This window comes from Hydractinia symbiolongicarpus, chromosome 5, assembly GCF_029227915.1.
Source record: "Hydractinia symbiolongicarpus strain clone_291-10 chromosome 5, HSymV2.1, whole genome shotgun sequence".
NCBI classification, from domain to species: domain Eukaryota; kingdom Metazoa; phylum Cnidaria; class Hydrozoa; order Anthoathecata; family Hydractiniidae; genus Hydractinia; species Hydractinia symbiolongicarpus.
In genome coordinates this window covers 16,428,704-16,448,309 of record NC_079879.1, presented here as the reverse complement: position 1 = coordinate 16,448,309, position 19,606 = coordinate 16,428,704, and the positions used below count along the sequence as shown (strand labels likewise).

At 33.4% G+C, this 19,606-nt stretch overlaps 1 protein-coding gene across 5 annotated transcripts in view; it reads right to left on the bottom strand.

Annotated features, from left to right (window-relative positions):
* Positions 1 to 461: 461 nt before the first annotated feature.
* The window catches only part of LOC130644986 (cytosol aminopeptidase-like), a 35,012-nt gene continuing 15,867 nt past the window's right edge, over positions 462 to 19,606 (bottom strand). For 2 of the 5 annotated variants that reach the window (XM_057450812.1, XM_057450811.1), the window contains exons 2-6: positions 12,147 to 12,693; positions 11,209 to 12,035; positions 10,854 to 10,914; positions 8,336 to 8,555; positions 7,571 to 8,096 (exon numbers count right to left, since the gene is read on the bottom strand). In XM_057450812.1, coding sequence (XP_057306795.1) covers positions 7,817 to 8,096; positions 8,336 to 8,555; positions 10,854 to 10,914; positions 11,209 to 12,035; positions 12,147 to 12,657 — 1,899 coding nt within the window. In that variant the 5' untranslated portion in view covers positions 12,658 to 12,693 and the 3' untranslated portion in view covers positions 7,571 to 7,816. Of the gene's footprint in view, positions 652 to 1,271; positions 1,366 to 2,370; positions 2,408 to 2,593; positions 2,707 to 2,772; positions 2,853 to 2,929; positions 3,033 to 3,306; positions 3,521 to 3,893; positions 3,910 to 3,993; positions 4,128 to 4,212; positions 4,381 to 4,657; positions 4,758 to 4,996; positions 5,066 to 5,532; positions 5,639 to 6,405; positions 6,461 to 7,132; positions 7,264 to 7,356; positions 7,432 to 7,570; positions 8,097 to 8,335; positions 8,556 to 10,853; positions 10,915 to 11,208; positions 12,036 to 12,146; positions 17,610 to 19,606 lie in introns of those variants that run through there. The other 3 variants (XM_057450814.1, XR_008982661.1, XM_057450813.1) reach the window with 3 other exon arrangements.

The window sequence follows — 19,606 nt, the reverse complement described above, 5'->3', positions numbered from 1 at the left end:
AGAATATTTTAAGAACATGTCTTGATTGTTTGTTCTAAATATAAAAAAAATTGTCAATAGCTATAGCAACATATAGCAAGCTGTCAAGAAAGTTAAGAACTTTTTTTGAAGAATATACTCTAAACAATGGGTCAGAATATCCTAAGAATATGTCTAAGCTTGATTGTTTGTTTTAATATAAAAATTTGTATGATGCACAAATCTAATTAGAAATTTACTTTTTTATTGCGTATATATCTCACAAAGTGAACCTTTTTCTGTCCAAAGCAATGGGCCGTTACATGTAGCAGAATTTGCCATTAGTTTGTTTGGTCTGGAAAAGGTCAGTGATCTTTTTATTTCAGCTTCTGGCACAAGCTTTTTTCACTACTTTCTTAGCGACTTGTTCTAACATTTTTTTTGCTGGATTTTACTTTCTGTAAACTTACACCCTCCCAACTAATTGCACAATAAAAAAATAATTCTTGTGTAGCGTTAGATCGTCCTTACCCAACTTTTTTTTTTTAAAAAAAAACAGAAAACAGAAAGGTCAATTAATCCACAAAAATACAACGAAAAGAAAAATCTATATATAGAATTATTGTTTTTAAATTAAATGTGCTCCTTCTGTTAATCGACGAACTGTTTCTGTTAGCGTTCTTGTTGGTCGACCTAAATAAAAAATACATTGATAAATTTGCTCAGTGCATGGAAACACAAACGAAATCTGGGGCTCTCAGTTCTTGCGGCAGCGGATCGAATCCTGATCGCTGCTAGCGATCAGGATTCGATCCGCAAAGTAGCTCTACTTCAACTTGACCACGATTACCTTAAGGGCATAAATCTTTGCGACTACATGTTGCGAAAAAAATTTAGCGGAACTTATTTTTGCGAGTTTGGACTAAAAACGAAAAAACTAAAGAATTTTACCGGTCGCAAAATTAAATTCCGCATTTTGTAAACTTAAATAAGGAAGTATGGGAATTTGAAGGGGAGCCGTTGAAAGACGCTTTTGGTGTTTTTAATAATGATCTGTAAACCTTTTATTATAAGATTCGTATAAGGAAAAATCTTCAATATACTGAAATCGCAAAAATTAGTTCCGCAAATAAATTTTGCAATTTACAATTTTTTGAAGGCGTCAGTCGAAAATTTTTTTGATCGCAAAAAAAAATATGCCCTTAAGGTATACTCGCCCGTCATGATCGAAGTTTTGATCGCGGTGAACCGTTCTTAGTAAAGAATGAACACATGGATAAAAGTCTACATACATATTATAACAAATAACTTACCAGACATCCCCCCACCAAGATATGGGACATCGCCTTCATTCGACATAACACCCGCTATGTCAAGATGAGCCCAACTTTTTACATCAACGAATTCCTAGGATAACGAAAAAAAGTTATATAGACAGACTACTTTAAAGGAAGAAATTTTCGCTGGAAGAAAGTTTCGCGGTTTTTGGGGCCTTTCCGCGAAAGTTTCTTCTGGAAATTGTCTAAAACGTGTAGTCTGCGAGTTTTTTCCTGCGAATTTTTCTAAAACTTGTTGTTCGCGAAAGTTTTTTCCCGCGAATTTTTTGTAAATTTAGTTCCCAGTGAAGGCTTTTTATGTTAATTGTATATAACTACTCAGTAAAAGCAAAAAACAAGTATCGTTGTCTTAATTTTTTTTTCAATTAGCTGAGTTTATAAAAATGGCGTCGAGAAGAAAGGCTTAGAAACTATAACAAAGGTGATAAAGAAGCAGAACTATAATTTTTGTAATTTTCGTCAACGAAAAAATAATTTTCATTCAAAAGGCTGATGAAATTTCGGAAGATTGCGAAGACATTATAATCATAGACTAAGAATATTATATAGTATTATATAGTATATATTATATAGTAATTTTTTTTTTGTGATAAAATAATTACAAAATTCATATCCTTTGTTTTATATTGTTTTTTAATACTTCATTATCGGTCCGCGAAAGTTTTTTCCCGTAAAAAGTTTCCAAATTGCTCGTCCGCGAAAGTTTTTTCCCGCGAAATGCAAAATTTTCGCGCTTCTTCCGAACCGCGAAACTTTCTTCCAGCGAAAGTTTCTTCCTTTAAAGTAATCCTACTCATCAAGGTAGTGAACTTCCATTAGTAGTGTGTCAGCAGAGACATGATTAAAGGTTTCAATTGAGAGGGACGAGACGGCAAAGTTATGGATCATTTTTTTTGTACTAAGGAGGCTTACCGTGGTAGGTACCTATTGAACATGTTTTTAAAATTCTAAGTTATTCGGAGTTAAAATATTTTTTTTGGGGGGGAAGGGTGGTCTCTGCCAATGTCCATTGAATACGTCCCTTGTCGTAGTTAAATAAAATGATTTTTTTCTCCTATATTCTTCGTTAGCTTACCTTAAGAAAGGCTGCCGCAGTATTCGATCCAGCAGAACTGAGACAAAAATGATTATAAAAAAAAACATTACTCGTCACTTAAAATAGATTAGCAAAGAAAAGCAAAAAACTAATAATTATAATTATAAATAAATAATCATTATTAATAATTGTTTTTCATAATAATAATAATAATAATAATAATAATAATAATAATAATAATAATAATAATAATAATAATCACCGTGCTTTCTTCTGTGTGTTGCGAAGGTCTGCAGTGTTGCTACATTCCATTTCTTTTGTGTAGTATTTAAAGACTGGCATTCTCCAGACTCGATCACCGGTGCATTTTCCAGCCTAAAATTACAGATTTCAATACAGAAAATAAATAGCAATCATGTCTAAGTAAGCCTAGAAACAAACCTGATGTAAAGTTGTCCACAGGTGGTCACATGTTGTGTACGTTCCAGTAGCTCCACCACCTAATGCGACATCCATCGCTCCTATTGACAAATAAAAATGTTTGTGTAGTATCGATGGTCAGTTATTTTCGGGGGATTTACAGAGAAACCAACCTAACCTGTTAGCGTAGCAACATTAATCACGTGACTTGGTTTAAACTGACTGGCGTAACAAAGAGCATCAGCTAAGATAAGACGGCCTTCTGCATCAGTGTTTTCAACCTGAAACAAATGTGGTAGGAGCATGCTGTTTTCAGGATGTATCTTTCAAATGTTGGCATATGTGTAATTGGTACTACAACTGAGCACTAATACAAACCATTTCTTCCCCAGCAAGCATACACTAAACGGCGTGGCGTGTTCTTGTCATGGTAAAAGGTTTGACTTTTTTCAGGCCCGAACAAATTTTTGTATTTTTCATCCGTGATCAAGTGCAAAAACTCAACTAAACAAAACGAACTAGAAATTAGTATTATAGAGGAAATTGTGATAATACCTCCACCGTCTTTCCATTCATGGCTGTGAACACGTCTCCAGGTTTTGTAGCGCTTCCTGATGGCATGTTCTCTGCTAAAGGGACTAGTACAACCAAATTAATGGGCAGTTTCAGCCTGGCAACAGCATCCAATGTAGCAAGAACACACGCAGCTCCACCCATATCACCTCTCATCAAAGCCATGCCACCACTTTGTTTGATCGAGATACCACCGCTGAAACAAAAGTACAAAGAGTCCTAAAATTTTAAAATTTTACTTGTGTGGAAAAAAGGCAGATTAAGAACCTTTTGGGAAAATGAGATAACTGTCTTAATACCGCACTTTTCCCTATACATGTTATCAAAACAAATTGTCCCATAGGCACAAATTTCAACTAAAAGATGACACTTGTTAGCTAAACATTAAATTGATAAATTACCCCTCCGTTCTTATATAAGCTCATAAAAAAAGTTTTGGTGCGAAAATCATAACAAAATAAAGGAAGTTTGTGGTTGTTTTTTTATAAAAAACGTTAGCTATTCCGACAAATACTGTAGCTAGTGTGTAAACCAAAAAAATAACAACCAAAAAAGTCGAAGAAACGCACCTGTCGAATGTAACGCCTAAAAAAAAATATTTTCGTTACTTCAGTGCATGCCACTTACTTTTAGCAGGGGGAAATCTAAGAGCAGGTATAGTAAACAAACCTTTGCCAACAAGAACCAGAGGCGTTTCTTTGCTTCCTTTGTAATGGACTTCAAGAAAAACAGATTTATTGACAGAACCACGTCCAACAGAGAGAAAGCAATTCATTTTCATTTTTTCAGCCCATGTTTCGTCTCTATAAGAGTTAATGCAAGGCTGAGCATACGTCTTAAGTCAATGCAAGGTCTGATTTTTGCTGCAACATGTTCACACATAGTTACCTGAGTATGACATTAACATTTGGAAGATCAGAAAATCTTTCCATCACTATTTCAGCAAACAAACATGGCGCCTTATAGTTTGACGGGGTTTCCATTAGGCCACGTGCAAAATTCTGACTCTCCGAATAAACGATGCCGGTGTTCCAGTCTTGTTCTTCTCCACTGAGGCTAAAAATTAATTGTAAATGTACACTCTTTTTTAAAGTTAATACCACCTTACTATTGGGAGACTTGTGGTACTCGCGATTTATGATTTAAGACTTAAAAAATTCGAGTTAATTATTTCCATCCTTCTATAACCTTGAGATGAGTATTTGGAAACTTTTTTGCTGCTATTTTAAAGGATTATAATATCCTTTCTTTATGGACTAAATCGAGAAAATAAATTCAAAATTTTAATTAAATAAGGCACATGATAACATATGCTTAAAAAATATTCACTTACTTTTTATTAAGTTTCAAAAGTTCAATACGAACATCATCTATCTTTTTAGACTTGCATTGATCGAATTCAAACAGGCTTAAACAAGCTCCTTCTGCAGCCGCTAAAACATAACACAAATCAATTTAACACCTGTTAATGAAACATCACGTCAGTTACGTCATAGTTTTAGCAGACCACACACCATTCTCATGTAGCTCAAACTCCACTATATTTTGTTACAAAACGTTTAAAGAACTATCATACAAAGCTTTAAATTGGTCATTATGCCATACATTAGACCTTTCATGTCTGAAGCTAAGCACAATTTAGTAACCATGACTTTATTTTTTTCCGTTTTACCTGAAGGTTTGGCACAGCTGTCGACAAGTAAGTGCTTGAAGTCATAGCTTTTTAACGATTTCGCCGCAGCTAAAAAAATGTTATAGATTATATTATAATTACAATTATTTAACTAAAATGGCCTCTTCAGTTCCTATATCAATAAGCGTCCTGCGAGTCAGGTCCCAGTGTATATAAAGCTGTCGTTGAAAACCCGTGCAAGCACAGCAACAGCTCAGCTAGACAATTGCCAAAGATAGCAATCCTATTCTCATGCTAAACGCTAAGCAGAAAGTATCGATTTACCCTTTTTTAGTCTCTGGCATGACTTCAGCAGGGGATTGAGTCGACAACCTTACACACTGAAAAAAGAACTATCTAGACCACCAGTCTGTAAAAACTTGAAATCTTTGTGACATGCTTATGGTAAATGAAGTATTTGGATAACACCAAAAATATGTATGGGCTAATGTGATAATTCGATACAAATTATTTGCAGTAATATTTATCCAACCCAAAGAATAAACACATGGAAAGCTACTTAAGAATTAACATACCACCAACAGCAATCCTCACGTTCTCTTTCTCTTCATCTCTCTCTTCAATAGGATCATACGAAATACCTCTATCACCAAGACCTGTCACAGAAATGCATGGATAGTCCTAACAAAAATTTGATTTAACTTGCTTAAATTCGAGATGCAGGACGGCGACAGAAAATTCGAAAACAAATAATGGCTTTTGCATGAATCCCATATTTTTAATATAACAATTCCATAAACACCGAACACGTACTTTCGAAGCTTACAAACTGAAGAAAGAAGAGTTAATATTTCACCATTGCATGAGGGGCATATTTAAGGTCGGAGAACTCGAGTGTTGCTGACATAAAAAACATTTTACGTTTTGCATTGTGGTGCGCATACAAATTATCTGAGGCCGTTTCTCATACATTTACTTGCATGTTTTCTAATCAATTTTAATCGAAACAAGCAAAACGTCAATGGACCTGGCTGGATTTATTAATTAACTTATGTTTTAGACAACACAATCCATTTTATCGAAAAAAGGACAGCCTAAGTAATGAATAATCTCAGTGCTAGTTAATATCAAATTAAAACAACTAAAAACGCAGTTCTAAGTTCAAAATCTATTTTTTAAACCGTTCTGACTTATTTTGCCCACAAATCCATCATTATTAAGCGGAAAAAATTTTTCTCAGAAAACTGATTTCATTAAATTCAAGGGTCTATTGTTCCCTATCTTTGTGCAAAAAAAGAAAAGAAAAAAACTAATGATCCAATTCTGGAAAAAGCCGGTAACACACAGACGCACACAAGTCAATTTATAGGACCTTACCTGTACCAATAACTGTTGGAAAGCCCTAATGTTTCTTCTAGTCAGTATAAATGACAATTAATTTGACATACCTCATCAAGTCCAAAAAACGTTCTGCTGGTTCCAATTTCTGCTTTAAAATATGAGCTGTAAACAGAATGCAATTCATATAAACCAAAAATTTGGCGTAATGAGAAATGGAGAAATTTTGTGCTAATGAAGAAATAAATGTTATTAAATTGCTTCAAATGCACAAACGTTAGTTCGCATTTTTATTTTTAAACTAGAGAGACATTCACAATTTTTCCCTTTGTTCCACAAACGTTTAGTTCTGGAATGGCAAGAACTAATATTAACTTAAAAGGCAATTAAACACGCCTATTTTTCCAGCATGTATGTAATTTACAGACTCGAACATGTAGATATATCTAGAACTTTTATCTCCAGCCTTGGTCATGTTTTATCCAGAATGAGTCTCGTTTAAATATTTCTTTGTAATATACTTTTCGAAAAAAAATATTGAACCAGCAAGGAAAGTGCACTGGTCTGTTCATTGCGCAAAACCGTTTGCCGGATTTTTAATATGTGCGCAGTATATACGGAATGTGAGCATTTTAACTGGTTCGTAGCCCCTTTAAGTATCATCATATTAAAATTTACTATAACGATCACATGCCGTCACCTAAGTGTTATATTTGTAAGCAATACTGCAATTCCTGAATTAAAAAAGAGAGTTTTAATTTTGTACATAAATAACATAGTTGACCAGTATTACAAGAATCGTAAAACATTTAAACTAAAGTAAAAGGTTTAACATACATGTTTAGCAAGTCAATTAACTTGTTTCCAATCATTTTATTTAGTGCATCGCCATTGCTCGTGAATTCATGGCCATTACTCTTTGTTTTGTAACAGCCAAGGATAACTGCCGGCTTATTTGACAAAGATCGCTGTCACAGTGAGAATTCAGAATAATTACATATTTAACGGAAAACTTTTGTATTTAAGTACTTGATATGTTGCAGACATAAAAAATATTTTACCTTTTGACAAAATAAAGTATTGATTATTCTCTGGATATTACTTCCATTCTTTAAACAGAAATTTGCTACTTTCATCTAATGGTGTACACAAACAAAATATAAATAAAAAGAAAGAAAAACTTAAATTTTCAGAACACAAAAACCTTTTTTATGTATTTGACCTATAAAACACTAATTAGCAAACGACAGGTATATGAAGAGAGTCCAAAACCAGTTTAACCAATAGGTGATTCAAACACCAGTTATACATAAAATGGTACATTTGTGTTGACAATAATATTACTTTTCTTCTTACAAACTTTAATTATTTAAAATGTCTTCCACCTTTTACCACAACAAGAGGAATATAAAACTATTAAGTTTAATATTTATTTACTTCTGAAAATAATATATTCACATTGTTTAAATATGAAATAAAAGGACCAGTTCCACAAAGAGAAAGAACACAATTAAAAAAAAATTAAACTAGTGTTTGTTTCTTGTCAACTGTTTCATTTAATTTGACTTGTGTCTTATATGATGCTTCATGGTCGACAACTTCTCTTAATGCTGACGTTGCATAACTTGAAGGCGGTAAAGTCATCCGTAATTTCAAAGCCTTAAACTTTCCCCTCTCCTTGTTTTCAACAACTGGAGAAGTATTGGTAAGTTTTTCATAATCATTTTTAATTAGAGAAATTTTAAAATCGCTGTAGTTGATTATTTTCCATTTGACGTTCTTTGGTTTAACTACAATATTTCTAAATAAATAAATAAATTTAAGACAACTATAGTTTTCAATTATTCAACCAGCCTGCAATAAAACAGTGACTATATCAATGAAATAATATTTTGTCAGAAATCGAAAAAAATTATAATACTTAAGGAAGCAAAAACACTAGTACATTGGCAACAGAATATAATTGCTGATGTCACACAATTTAACTAAGGTTTCTCATTTTTATAATTACACTATGGAAAAAAAGAAGTACGTTAATACCTGTACGATCCTGACAGTGAAAAATCTTTTTGCTTTCGTCTCATATTATTTAAGTCTAGCCCATCTTGTTGCAACAATATTTTGTAATACTCTTCCATATTGTTTCCTGGGTACTTCATGTCATATCCAGGCAAAGGAAGAACAATATCAAATATGTTGTAATCTTTCGACATAATATTGTTTTCAGTTAGCATTAAGACATCTTCGAATCCCCGAGTATCTAAAAAAAAGTTTTTATTTCTTTCATTTTGGATAGCTAGACATAGCTAGACCAGCTAGACATAGACAGGTGGTGGAATAATGAGGTTGACCAGTGTATAAAGAAAAAGAGGAAACTTTGGAAAGAGTGGAATTCAGGTGGTAGTAAAAATATTTACTTATAAGCTAAGCGTCGTGCTCGTACAGCAATGTATAAGGCAAAATCAGAAGCAGAGAGAAACAGATTTGCAGATGTGTTAAGAAGGGAAGACCAGCGCAATGAGGTATTAAAGATAACAAAGCAAATGAAGAAGACTAATCAAGATATTGTTGGGGAGAAGTGTATACGTAATGATGAAGGTGTTTTGGCTAACACAGAGGAGGAGAAAAGGGTAGCTTGGAAGAATTATTATCAGAGGTTGCTTAACACTGAGTTTGATTGGGATGAGGATAATTTGTCTGATATGATGTTGTAGAAGGGCCAGCTATGCAGATCAAGACAGAATGGGTAGTGGAGGCTATTAGGAAATTGAAGATTGGCAAGGCTGCAGAGTATCAGGTATTGTTGCAGAGATGGTAAAAGCATCTGGATATATTGGAGTTGAGCTTATTACAAGTCTTGCTAATCAGATTAAGGATGGTGCCATTCCGAGTGAGTGGCAGTCGAGTGTAATAGTGAATTGTTTCAAGGGCAAGGGTGATGCATTAGAAAGAGGTAACTATAGAGGTTTGAAGTTGGTTGATCAAGTAATGAAAGTTATTGAAAGAGTGATTGATAAACTACTTAGAGAAAGAATTGATATAGATAAGATGCAATTTGGTTTTGTTCCAGGCCGTGGCACTACAGATGCAATATTTTTACTCATACAGCTTCAGGAAAAGTATTTAGGAAAGAGAAAGAATCTCTATTTTGATTTAGAGAAAGCTTTTGATAGAGTGCCACGTAAAGTTACTTGGTGGACTATGAGAAAATTAGGTGTGGATGAGTGGCTAATTACCATGGTACAGTCTATGTACAGCAATGCTAGATGTCGTGTCAGGATTAACGATTCACTTAGTGATGAATTTAGTGCAAATGTTGGTGTACATCAGGGTTCTGTACTTAGTCCTTTGTTGTTTGTTCTAGTCTTGGAAGCGCTGTCGATGGAGTTCAGAACAGGTTGTCCATGGGAGTTATTGTATGCAGATGATTTGGTTCTCATAACAGAGTCGATGGAAGAATTAGTTGAAAAGTTTGAAAAGTGGAAGAAAGGACTAGAAGAGAAAGGGCTAAGGGTGAACACAGCAAAGTCTAAAGTCATGATTAGTAGCATTGCAGCCAAGTGTGACCTTGTACTTGGAAAGTGGCCTTGTGGAGTTAGCAGGAAAGGGGTTGGTAGTAACTCAATTTTTTGTCGGACTTGCAAACATTGGGTACATAAGAAGTGCAGTAGTATTGGTGGAAGGTTAAGGGCTGACATTCAGTTTGTATGCAAGCGTTGCAAAGGTGAGATTATAAAGAATGAAGTATTTCCAGCTTCAACGATGTACAACAGTGGCTCGTTAGAGATAGTTAAGAACTTCTGTTACTTAGGTGATATATTGGGCAGTGAAGGGGGTGTTGGAAGAAGTGTTACTTGCAGGATAGGTTCTGCTTGGAAAAAGTTCAGAGAGTTACTTCCTTTGTTGACTAGCAGAGTCTTGTCAATTGAGTTAAAAGGTAGGTTGTATGAGGCATGTGTAAGAAGTGTTATGTTGTACGGTAGTGAGACATGGGCAGTGAAGCAGGAAGATCTTGACCGTTTAGAAAGGAATGATATGACAATGGTTAGGTGGATGTGTAACGCCAGTCTGAGAGACAGAAAGAGTTCAGATGAGCTAAGAAGCAGGCTAAGTATCCGTAGAATTAAAGATGTTATTAAGACAAGAAGATTGAATTGGCTGGGGCACTTGGAAAGAATGGAGGGGGATAATTGGGTAAGGAAGTGTAGAGATTTGATAGTTCCTGGGGCAAAGCCCAGAGGCAGACCGAGAAAGACTTGGCAGGAGGTTATAAGGACAGACTTGATACAAAGGAAGTTGAGTTTAGATCTAACACAGTCTAGATCAGATTGGAAGAGGGTCTTTAATATACCCCCTCCATGCCATGCTAGCATGGAAAACGGACGTTAAGCCGAGAATGATGATGCTGCTGATGATGATAGTGCAATATATTTTCTGCATTATAAAGGAAGTATCATTCAGCATAAATTGAATGCAAAGTATTAAAGAATTATCTGGCATAAATGTATTATATAAATATATTATTTATGCTAATATATATTTATTTACAAATACGTACTGGACTCACTTTTTTCTTTATTGAACACTAAGTCTCCCACACAAGCTTGAAAACCATTATCCTAAGAGAGGTTATTTTATGTCAAAATGACATTGCCTGTGGATGATGACAGATGTTCATAATTAATTTATTTCCCTGCATTATCTATCCCTTCCTCATTTAGAATTTCATTGTTAAAAAAGCTGGACCTAATTGTATCCGAATTTAAGCACAAAATCAAACATACACAAGTTAGATTTCTTTTCAATATGCTGATGCCAAAATTAGTTTTTTAAACTGAAGCACGTAAATAATAATCCAAAACAACTATTTTATTTATGTCAACACATACTGCACATTATACACAAAAACATACCATAATTCTCTTTGAAACCACTTTATTCCAAACAAAGCTTTGATAACTATGTAAATACAACAGTCGCATATTCCGAGGAATGCATTGTATCGCACCAAGAAAGTTTTTTTTATTTTGATTGGATAAAGATTCTAGAATCTTTCCTTCAATAGAATAATTACTTTTAACAGCTTTTTTAGCACTTTCTAAATCCTTTGTTTCAGTCCATATCTTTTTCGCTGCGTGCTCTCCAAATTGGGGATTGTCTTCATTATGTCGATGTGTGAGGATCATATTTACAGCTTCTTTATACTGCTCTGTCAATAAAGCTTTCCCTATTATGTGTGTAGGTACTGCACCTGTACCAAACCTTTGGAGACCGAAATAATTAATAAATCCCTTCTCTCTTAAAGATAAACATGCTTTAGTTATTTTATCTTCTGATAAAACATTTCTGATGACTATTGTAAACTCATTCCCAGATAGATCTCCTAAAGACAGCCCTTGTTGTGAATATGAGAAGTTACCAAGCACAATATTTTTTAGCCTAGAGTTTAATCCTTGCATGCGTTTTGAAAGCATATTTTGAACACACAATCTTTGAATGGTAGTTGCTCTCCTGTCTTTAGTTCCAGCATACGAGAACAACTGTGATTTCGTATGAAGCATCTTAGCCAACAAGTTAACACAATCTATCGTATCTTTGTTTTGTTTAAACAAAACAAAATGGCAGTACTTGGGTACTTTTTTTGTAGGTTGAAATCTGCGCTTACTTCCATTAGTTTTGTTGGATTTGAAGGATAGAATAATAGCCCGTGAATTATCCTCCAATGAAACTGTTCTAGTTTCTAAACATAATTAATTCATACAGATGCAGATTGTTACTATATATAGGAATATGACTACCTCAAACAGTCAACAAGAAAAAAAAGAAATAAATAAAAACTGAATTTCCATACCAATACTTTTAAATGTATCTTTAATATATTTGTGAACAATTTTTCTGTGTTCTTTGTCATTATCAACATCCAAGGTCAGTGTTTTCATCTTGTCTTCATTTTCAGAAAAATTTTTTATTTTTTCTGATGTTTCTTGTGACAAAGGACAATCTACAACACTCAAATTTTCTGATGTATCTTTCAAATCTTGATCACAATGATCCATATTAGTCAAGTAAACAGGTTCACCATTTAAGTCACATTCACGGACCATAAAATCTGAAAACCTTTGTTTTATTATCCCATAAGATTTCATGCTGTTATTAATAAAACATGTTACACCAACAGCAATTTCATTTTCATGCTTTTTTTTTTTATCATCTTCTTTCTTAACATTGTCAAGCACATTCTCTTTCTCATCTAGCGCAATGTCAATCAAACATTCAGTTTCTTCTTTTTCGGTGGTAGTATTGGTGTCAGCATCTATTTCAACAGATAACCTTAGTTTCTTTTTACAAGGTTCTTCATCCATTTCAAACTTTTTAAACGTTTGGAACTTTTAACAATGCTATATAAGATATAAAAGAATGTTAAAGTAAGATTTTTGCTTATATACAACAATCATTGAAAAATGATCCATATTTTCCTAATGCATAATTTCCAATCCTTTCCTTTTAAAATTCAAAACATAATATAGTAATGGTCATATAGTTGGTGCTGAAGAAGAAAATTGCAAAATTTAAGTATATATATGAAAACTGTTGGTAAAAACACTTTCAACAGATCAATTAAACAATGCCTTTTAAACTTTAGTAGTGATACAAAAAAAATAGGAAATTTGTGTCATCATAGATTGACAAGATAAAAAAATTTTTTTTTGAGATTTATATATTTTTGACTACCTTTCTGGAATTTTCTTTTTTGCTGATTTTTTCTATTCTTTCTAATCAGTTTCCTTTTTGATTAAGTGACAAACTACCTCTGAAGAAAGCAACAAACTCAAAGCATTGTTGTTAGACTATTGGCCCAAAGAAATTGTTGATATTTCACCAAATGATAGCTCCTGAAACAACAACTCTACAAAACTGGTAGTAAACCAATCCCTTTTTTGTAACTTATTTGCAATTTATTATCCCTTAGTATAAAGTATATACTAACATTATATTTGATCAGTTTCAAAAATAGTGTGACATTTTCTGAAACTGCCAAAATGAGCATTTTTAGAGTTTCAGCATCAAATGGAACACATCTTGCCCTATTTACTTGAAATTTTAGTATGTTGGTCTTATGGTGGTTACCACCCTCAAATGACATTTTGATTTCCAAAAAACGTGGTAATTTTGAGGTTACCATCAATAATATAGGTCTTCCTTGTGATACCAAATACTTGAGAAATAGTGGGGCTACCAAATCGAATTTTCTTTCATGTAAACTAGATAGCCCGAAGTCCTACATTATCCAAAAAGGTGCAAGAAATTTTGCCATATATGTGCTGTTTTCGAGGTTACAATCTACTGAAAAAAAATTTAGAGTTATTTTCATATTAGTGATTCAAGATATTTTCCTCATAAATATGTACAAAACATCTACTTAAAATATCTTTTGGAGCATTTCAGTAGGTGTTGTTGAAGGAAATGTGTTGATTTTAAGGTTACCCACGTTACAATCTGTGTTTAAATAAGATAAAACAGAAAAATCTGTGAACTATGGGTAATCTTGAAACATTGCTTCACTACAAGTTGTATAAAATTAATGACATTGTTCAGTAATTTGAAAATTAAGAGAAGTGTGGTATTTATGAGGTTACTATCAAACTAAATTGCCAGAATTTATCACTTCACTTGACGGCATATCAACCTAATGATACAATTTTTAACTTGAGAATAGCGTTTTTTTGCCTCAATATTCACAAGATGAACTACCTTACAATTTTCTTTATAAATCTTGTTGGTTTTGGTGTTGAATGAATTGTCATATCTACTACAATTGGAACCTACAATTGAGACGAAGTAAAATGTAAGCATAAAAAGGTAAATGCATTTCATATCAAACACTATATAGTCTTAATGAATAAATAAGGCACCTCTTTATCTAACTGAGATGGAGTATCACAAGTAGCTAGCTCTGACAATTCTGCCATGTTGCTTTTTGAAAACTCTAATGGTGCTGATTCAGCATTCATTGAGCTAAATAAAACTCGCTATGTTGAAACCAATTCTAGTCAAGTACTACATGGCATTAGAATATCTAATGTATTACCTAATCAAATGTTCAGATCCTGATTCAGTTCTTTCTACTAGACTATTGTTCACTGTTTGTTCAACTATTGTACTGACGTTGTAAGATCTAATAAAAAACATAAATATATAATCAATAATGTGTTATTTTCTATTCATATTTAAAGCTTCAGTCAGATTGGTTACCTTGGTATTGTTACCATAGATACAAAGTCGTTATCTAGGTCAACACTTGAGATGGGTCTTTCTTGTATACATTGTAATGGATGGTGTTCAGCTTTATCCATCTCGATTTTTTTTCCACAATTTTTACATAATACAATTTTCTTTTTTTCATGAACCTTCATATGTCGTTTCAAAAGCCACTTTGTTTTGAAAACCTTTAAACAAACTTTACATATATTTTTCTCTTTTAATTTGCAACTTTTTTGATGCCTCAAAAAGTTGTCTTTTCTGTCAAAACATTTTTCACACTGTGAACATTTTAACTCAGTTTTCTTTGCATAACTCTTCTTATGTCTGCTAACACTTTTATGATGCTTCAAAATTTTCTGACAAACTGGACATACCCACTCAAACTTGCTATTCTCCATACTAATAATATTTTATACAATAATAAAAGATAAACTTATATTTCTGGTGTACACTTTTTCTCACAGTAACCTCACTAATGCAACAACAACAACAACTGAAATAAAAAAAATTTAAAACAGCTACATTCTGCAACTATTCTATCAGTGTACTATCAATATTCTAAAACATGTTCTAAAAGTGCAATGTAGAGTATTCCTAAATTCTACTTTCTGACTTGTTTTCCATTGTGCATGAAGTGCTAGTACTACATGTATATACGGTACTTTTTCATACCATTGTAACCTCAGCTTGAACACAAATGTTGAATTCAATTATATCAGTTGGAAAACATTAGATTCATACTGTTTATTAATTTAATTTGGCCTCACAAACTCACACTTTAAAATATAGTTTTATATGCAACATCTAGTAGGTAACCTCACAGAAAACACATTTTGATCAAATGGTAACCTCATGTTTAGAAACTGATATTTCTTGGAACTAGTGAATATGAGTTTGATACATTAAAATGTTATATTACATAAAAGTTACCTGGAAATATTATAATGATAATTTTGCAAAATAGTAGTATATCTCTTAGAAACATTTCTACATATAACAGAAACCTCAAAATATCAACTAAAATGCATCTCTTATTTTTCTTCACGATTTTCCATACGTATAGACATAATACCATAAAATAAAATCTGATTCTCTATGCTCTGCATTGCCTAATTGAGGAATGAGAAAAAATCATTAAATTTGGTAACCTCAATATAGTCACACACTTTACAAATTCAATTATTCAAAGATTTAGTTGGGTTGCTTACCAATTTAGTCACCACTGTACCAAGTTTCATTAAAGTAATCCCAAGGAATCCTTAGATATAAGGCTTTGAAGAGGGTAACCTCATTTTGGTAACCTCAAATTTACCACATCACATTTTCGAGTATATCTTGAAAACTAGGTAACCTCAAAATGTGCTTCCTTTTTTAAAAGTTGCCCATTTTTATACACCAAATGTACCTACCTTTTGTTAACAGTAACCTCAAAATTACACTTTGTAGAGAATGACAAATGATGACATGTTGAAATGTCACAAAACCCCCCTTAATTTTTGAAACTGATCATTTTCAGACGTGATCAACGAAAGGTGTTCAGTGACAATAATGTCAAAGGGACGAGTTTGAAAAAGTGGTAAAAAAATCACGAACAGTTGTAAAAAATATAAAAAAGAATATGAAAATATAATTTTTTTTGTTTTTTTCCTCTCATTAAAAATTAATACTGTGTTTCCTTTAATCGAATACGGCGTTCTTTTATCGCTTCCCTTCTTGGTTTCGAATAGCAAGAAACGTATCAGAGATCACCTTTTACCCCCTTTCCTTCAAAATGGCCAATTTTCCAGGGGAAGATTAACAGATACTTTATTAGGAGAAGACTGGATCAAATTTTTTAGCTGTAATTTTTGACAATGTAGCTTTTTGTATATGGTGGGATGGAATTTGGATTCCAGAATTTAGTATTTTCAGGGGTATAAAAGTACCAAAGGTGGCTTACGATAATAGTGACAAGGGGTGGAAAGTAATTTAAAAATAACGAGTTAAAAAAACACTTACAACGTTCCAACCTGTGTTATCCTCTACACCATCTTGGGCAATATTTTTCGCGTTCTGTCAATTACCTAACTTGGCACTGTGCTTGTCAGACATCGCACAACCCCACAAACGGAAGAGGAAAAACCTTGTGGAAGTCAAGAGGTACAGTTCAGTTGTTTTAAAACAAAGTTTTCGTTGTCCTAACAGTTACATTGAAACCAATCCATCTATGTAGCTAGCAGTTGCTACATTTATATTATTTTATAATGTATTGTATTTAGAGTTGCACGTTTAAAATGGACGACATTGGACTTAAGTTTGAACATGGTTGGATAAGGAGTTACAAAAAAAATACAACTCTGATGTCCAATGAAATGTTTAATTTTATTGTGAAGTGTTTGAATGGTGGAAGAGAAGGGATTCCAAGGAAAGTGGAGAGGAGAGTGCAAAGAAAGCAGTACAGGGTCTTAAGTTATTCTGCATTAAATTTACACAATACCCTGTGTGTCCCAACAAAAGAAAAGATGTGTTTATCAACATTCAACACATATTAGTTATTTTTATATGTATAAGAGTCAGTGGGCTGAAGGTAAAACAGATAGTGACTGACATATATACTAGAGAAACTAAGTCAGAAAAGGCTTTTTATAAATAGAATGTTACTGTATAAAAAAATGATAGATCCTAATTAAGCCTTTTTGCACACTAATGAAATCACTAAACAATGACTACACTTACACAGGGAGTTGCAAAGTTGGGGAGTTGCATCTACCATCTTTGTTTATTTTAATTTACCGGTTTGCCAACGGATCCGGAAAAATAAGGCAAATTCTAGCTTTAAGTAACCCGGGGTCCACAATCTAATGTAGAGCAGTTCAACCTCCTCCCCAATGTCTTTCTTACTTATTGTAGTCGCAAATTGGTCATGTCAAAATTGATAAGATCTGGAAAAATATGATTTGAATCAGAGTAAGATGTAAACTCCTGGGAAACATAAACTGCATAGCTATTCCTGTTGCAAATCTGCCAAAGTCGTAGGAAGCGGAATTTTTAAACCGCTAGCATGGTTTACAGAGGTTCGTCTTTAATCTGTAACCAGGCATGGCCACCCGCAATAGGGTTTATTTCATTAATTACTAGAAGATCTCATAAAGACCAACTAAACAGGGATGAAAAGGATTGAGAACGACTAATAATGCATTGCTGGATCGAAGAACGAAATGCATCTCCTGCCCTCGTGTTTTTCTTTTTCGATTGACTTCTTGAGGGGTTAAGACGTACAGACCAAAATTTGGGATGACATACCAATCAATGATGTCCAATTTCTGCCACATAACATCGATGGCAAGAAAATATTCTGTTTACCATCTAACCCGTATTAAATGTGTCCACTGTAAACTGGAAGGGGAATTGGTTGCCTGTGAAGCAAGGAAGATATGGGAGTTCTATGATAACAACAAAGTTAGGGTCTACCATTATGGTAATCACTCGTGTGTTTGCAAGCCTCTCCTGGATACAGCGACAACAAATAACATCATTAATCAAATCAAGGACAATCCCAAATTAAAACCATGTCAACTAGCAAGCACAGTTTTATGTAAAGCAATGACAGAAGGGAAGTGGGACAAATTGGATGAAATATCTATGTCCTTGGTAGATGTTCAAAAAACCAACAACTTAAAGGTTACCTACAATACTTTTACAATTGGGCGTCATATAATAGAAATAAATTCAAAATTATTATCCTTAATTTTTTAAAGTTCATCTACTTGAAGAAACAAGCTTTGTTAATTCATGGTTTTTACACTTGTGCTTCTTCTTTGATGTCTTCTCCGAGTGCGCACTAAAAACGCCAAAATTCAAGAAGGTTGCACGATACGTCACAGAATGGTTGTGCATGCCGAAGAAATCTGACCCCCTGTGATCGCTTGGAATATTAAAGCAGTAAAGTTATTAATGTGGCGTGAATCATAAGTTACCAGCTTTTAAAACTTGGAAATAAGAAATCATGTCGTCTTCAGATGTTTCTGATGTTGATTGTCGAGATCAAGTTCTTGGTTTCCATTTTGAACCTAGGAAAACTCTCAAATCACGGTCTGAGAGTGAATGGGTGGATTACGAAACAGACGAAGAAGTGGAAGAAATATCTTCCAATTTCAGAACAAATCTTGTTCTAAGCATGTGGTGTAAGTGTGGAAATTGTACATTACAGCCCACAGAACGTGAATGCATGTGCTGTCATGAACTCGAATCCTTCAATTCATACGAGTTGAGTGGTACGTTGGAAATAATTATTTTTGAATGAGATATCATTATAAATGTAGTCCTGGAAACTAAGTTCGTCAGTTATTAATTGGATAATTATGTACGTATATTTTTAGAATCTGGGTGCTTAATATCCTACGTAAATTTCGCACCTATTATACTGCTAAAAGAAAAACTTTGGACGGCTTTGGTTGGGATGCATGATCGCGAAAGTTCTTACCTACCTCCTAACAAGTGAGTTTCTTACTAATTTTATTTTTAGAACCATAGCTACTCTGGCGTTGTAATATCATAAATGTATTTATATAGGGCTTACAGATACGCAGCTTATCGGCAGTTTACATGGTAAATAACAAGTGAGTTTCTTACTAATTTTATTTTTAGAACCATAGCTACTCTGGCGTTGTAATATCATAAATGTATTTATATAGGGCTTACAGATACGCAGCTTATCGGCAGTTTACATGGTGGGTTCATGTCCGTCTTGGTAAGTCGGTAAGAAAAGTTATTCCGGCATGTGTCGTTAATAAGATACGGGACACATTTCCTGCACCTGATAACATCTACACTGGCTTTAAAGATGGGAGATTGGTGGACGAAAATGAATTGTCTTGGGGTCGACAATGTCCAGAAGATGGAATACAATAAATTATATTAACAATAAATGTACAAAAATAAAGTAAATGAATAAATAAATAAATAAATAAATATGTTAGGAAAGTCTTAAGTACTTTGTTGAATTTTCTATTATTTCTTCTCGTTCAGGTCGTTCTTTGGGGACATTGTACATCCGTTTTCGATCATTTT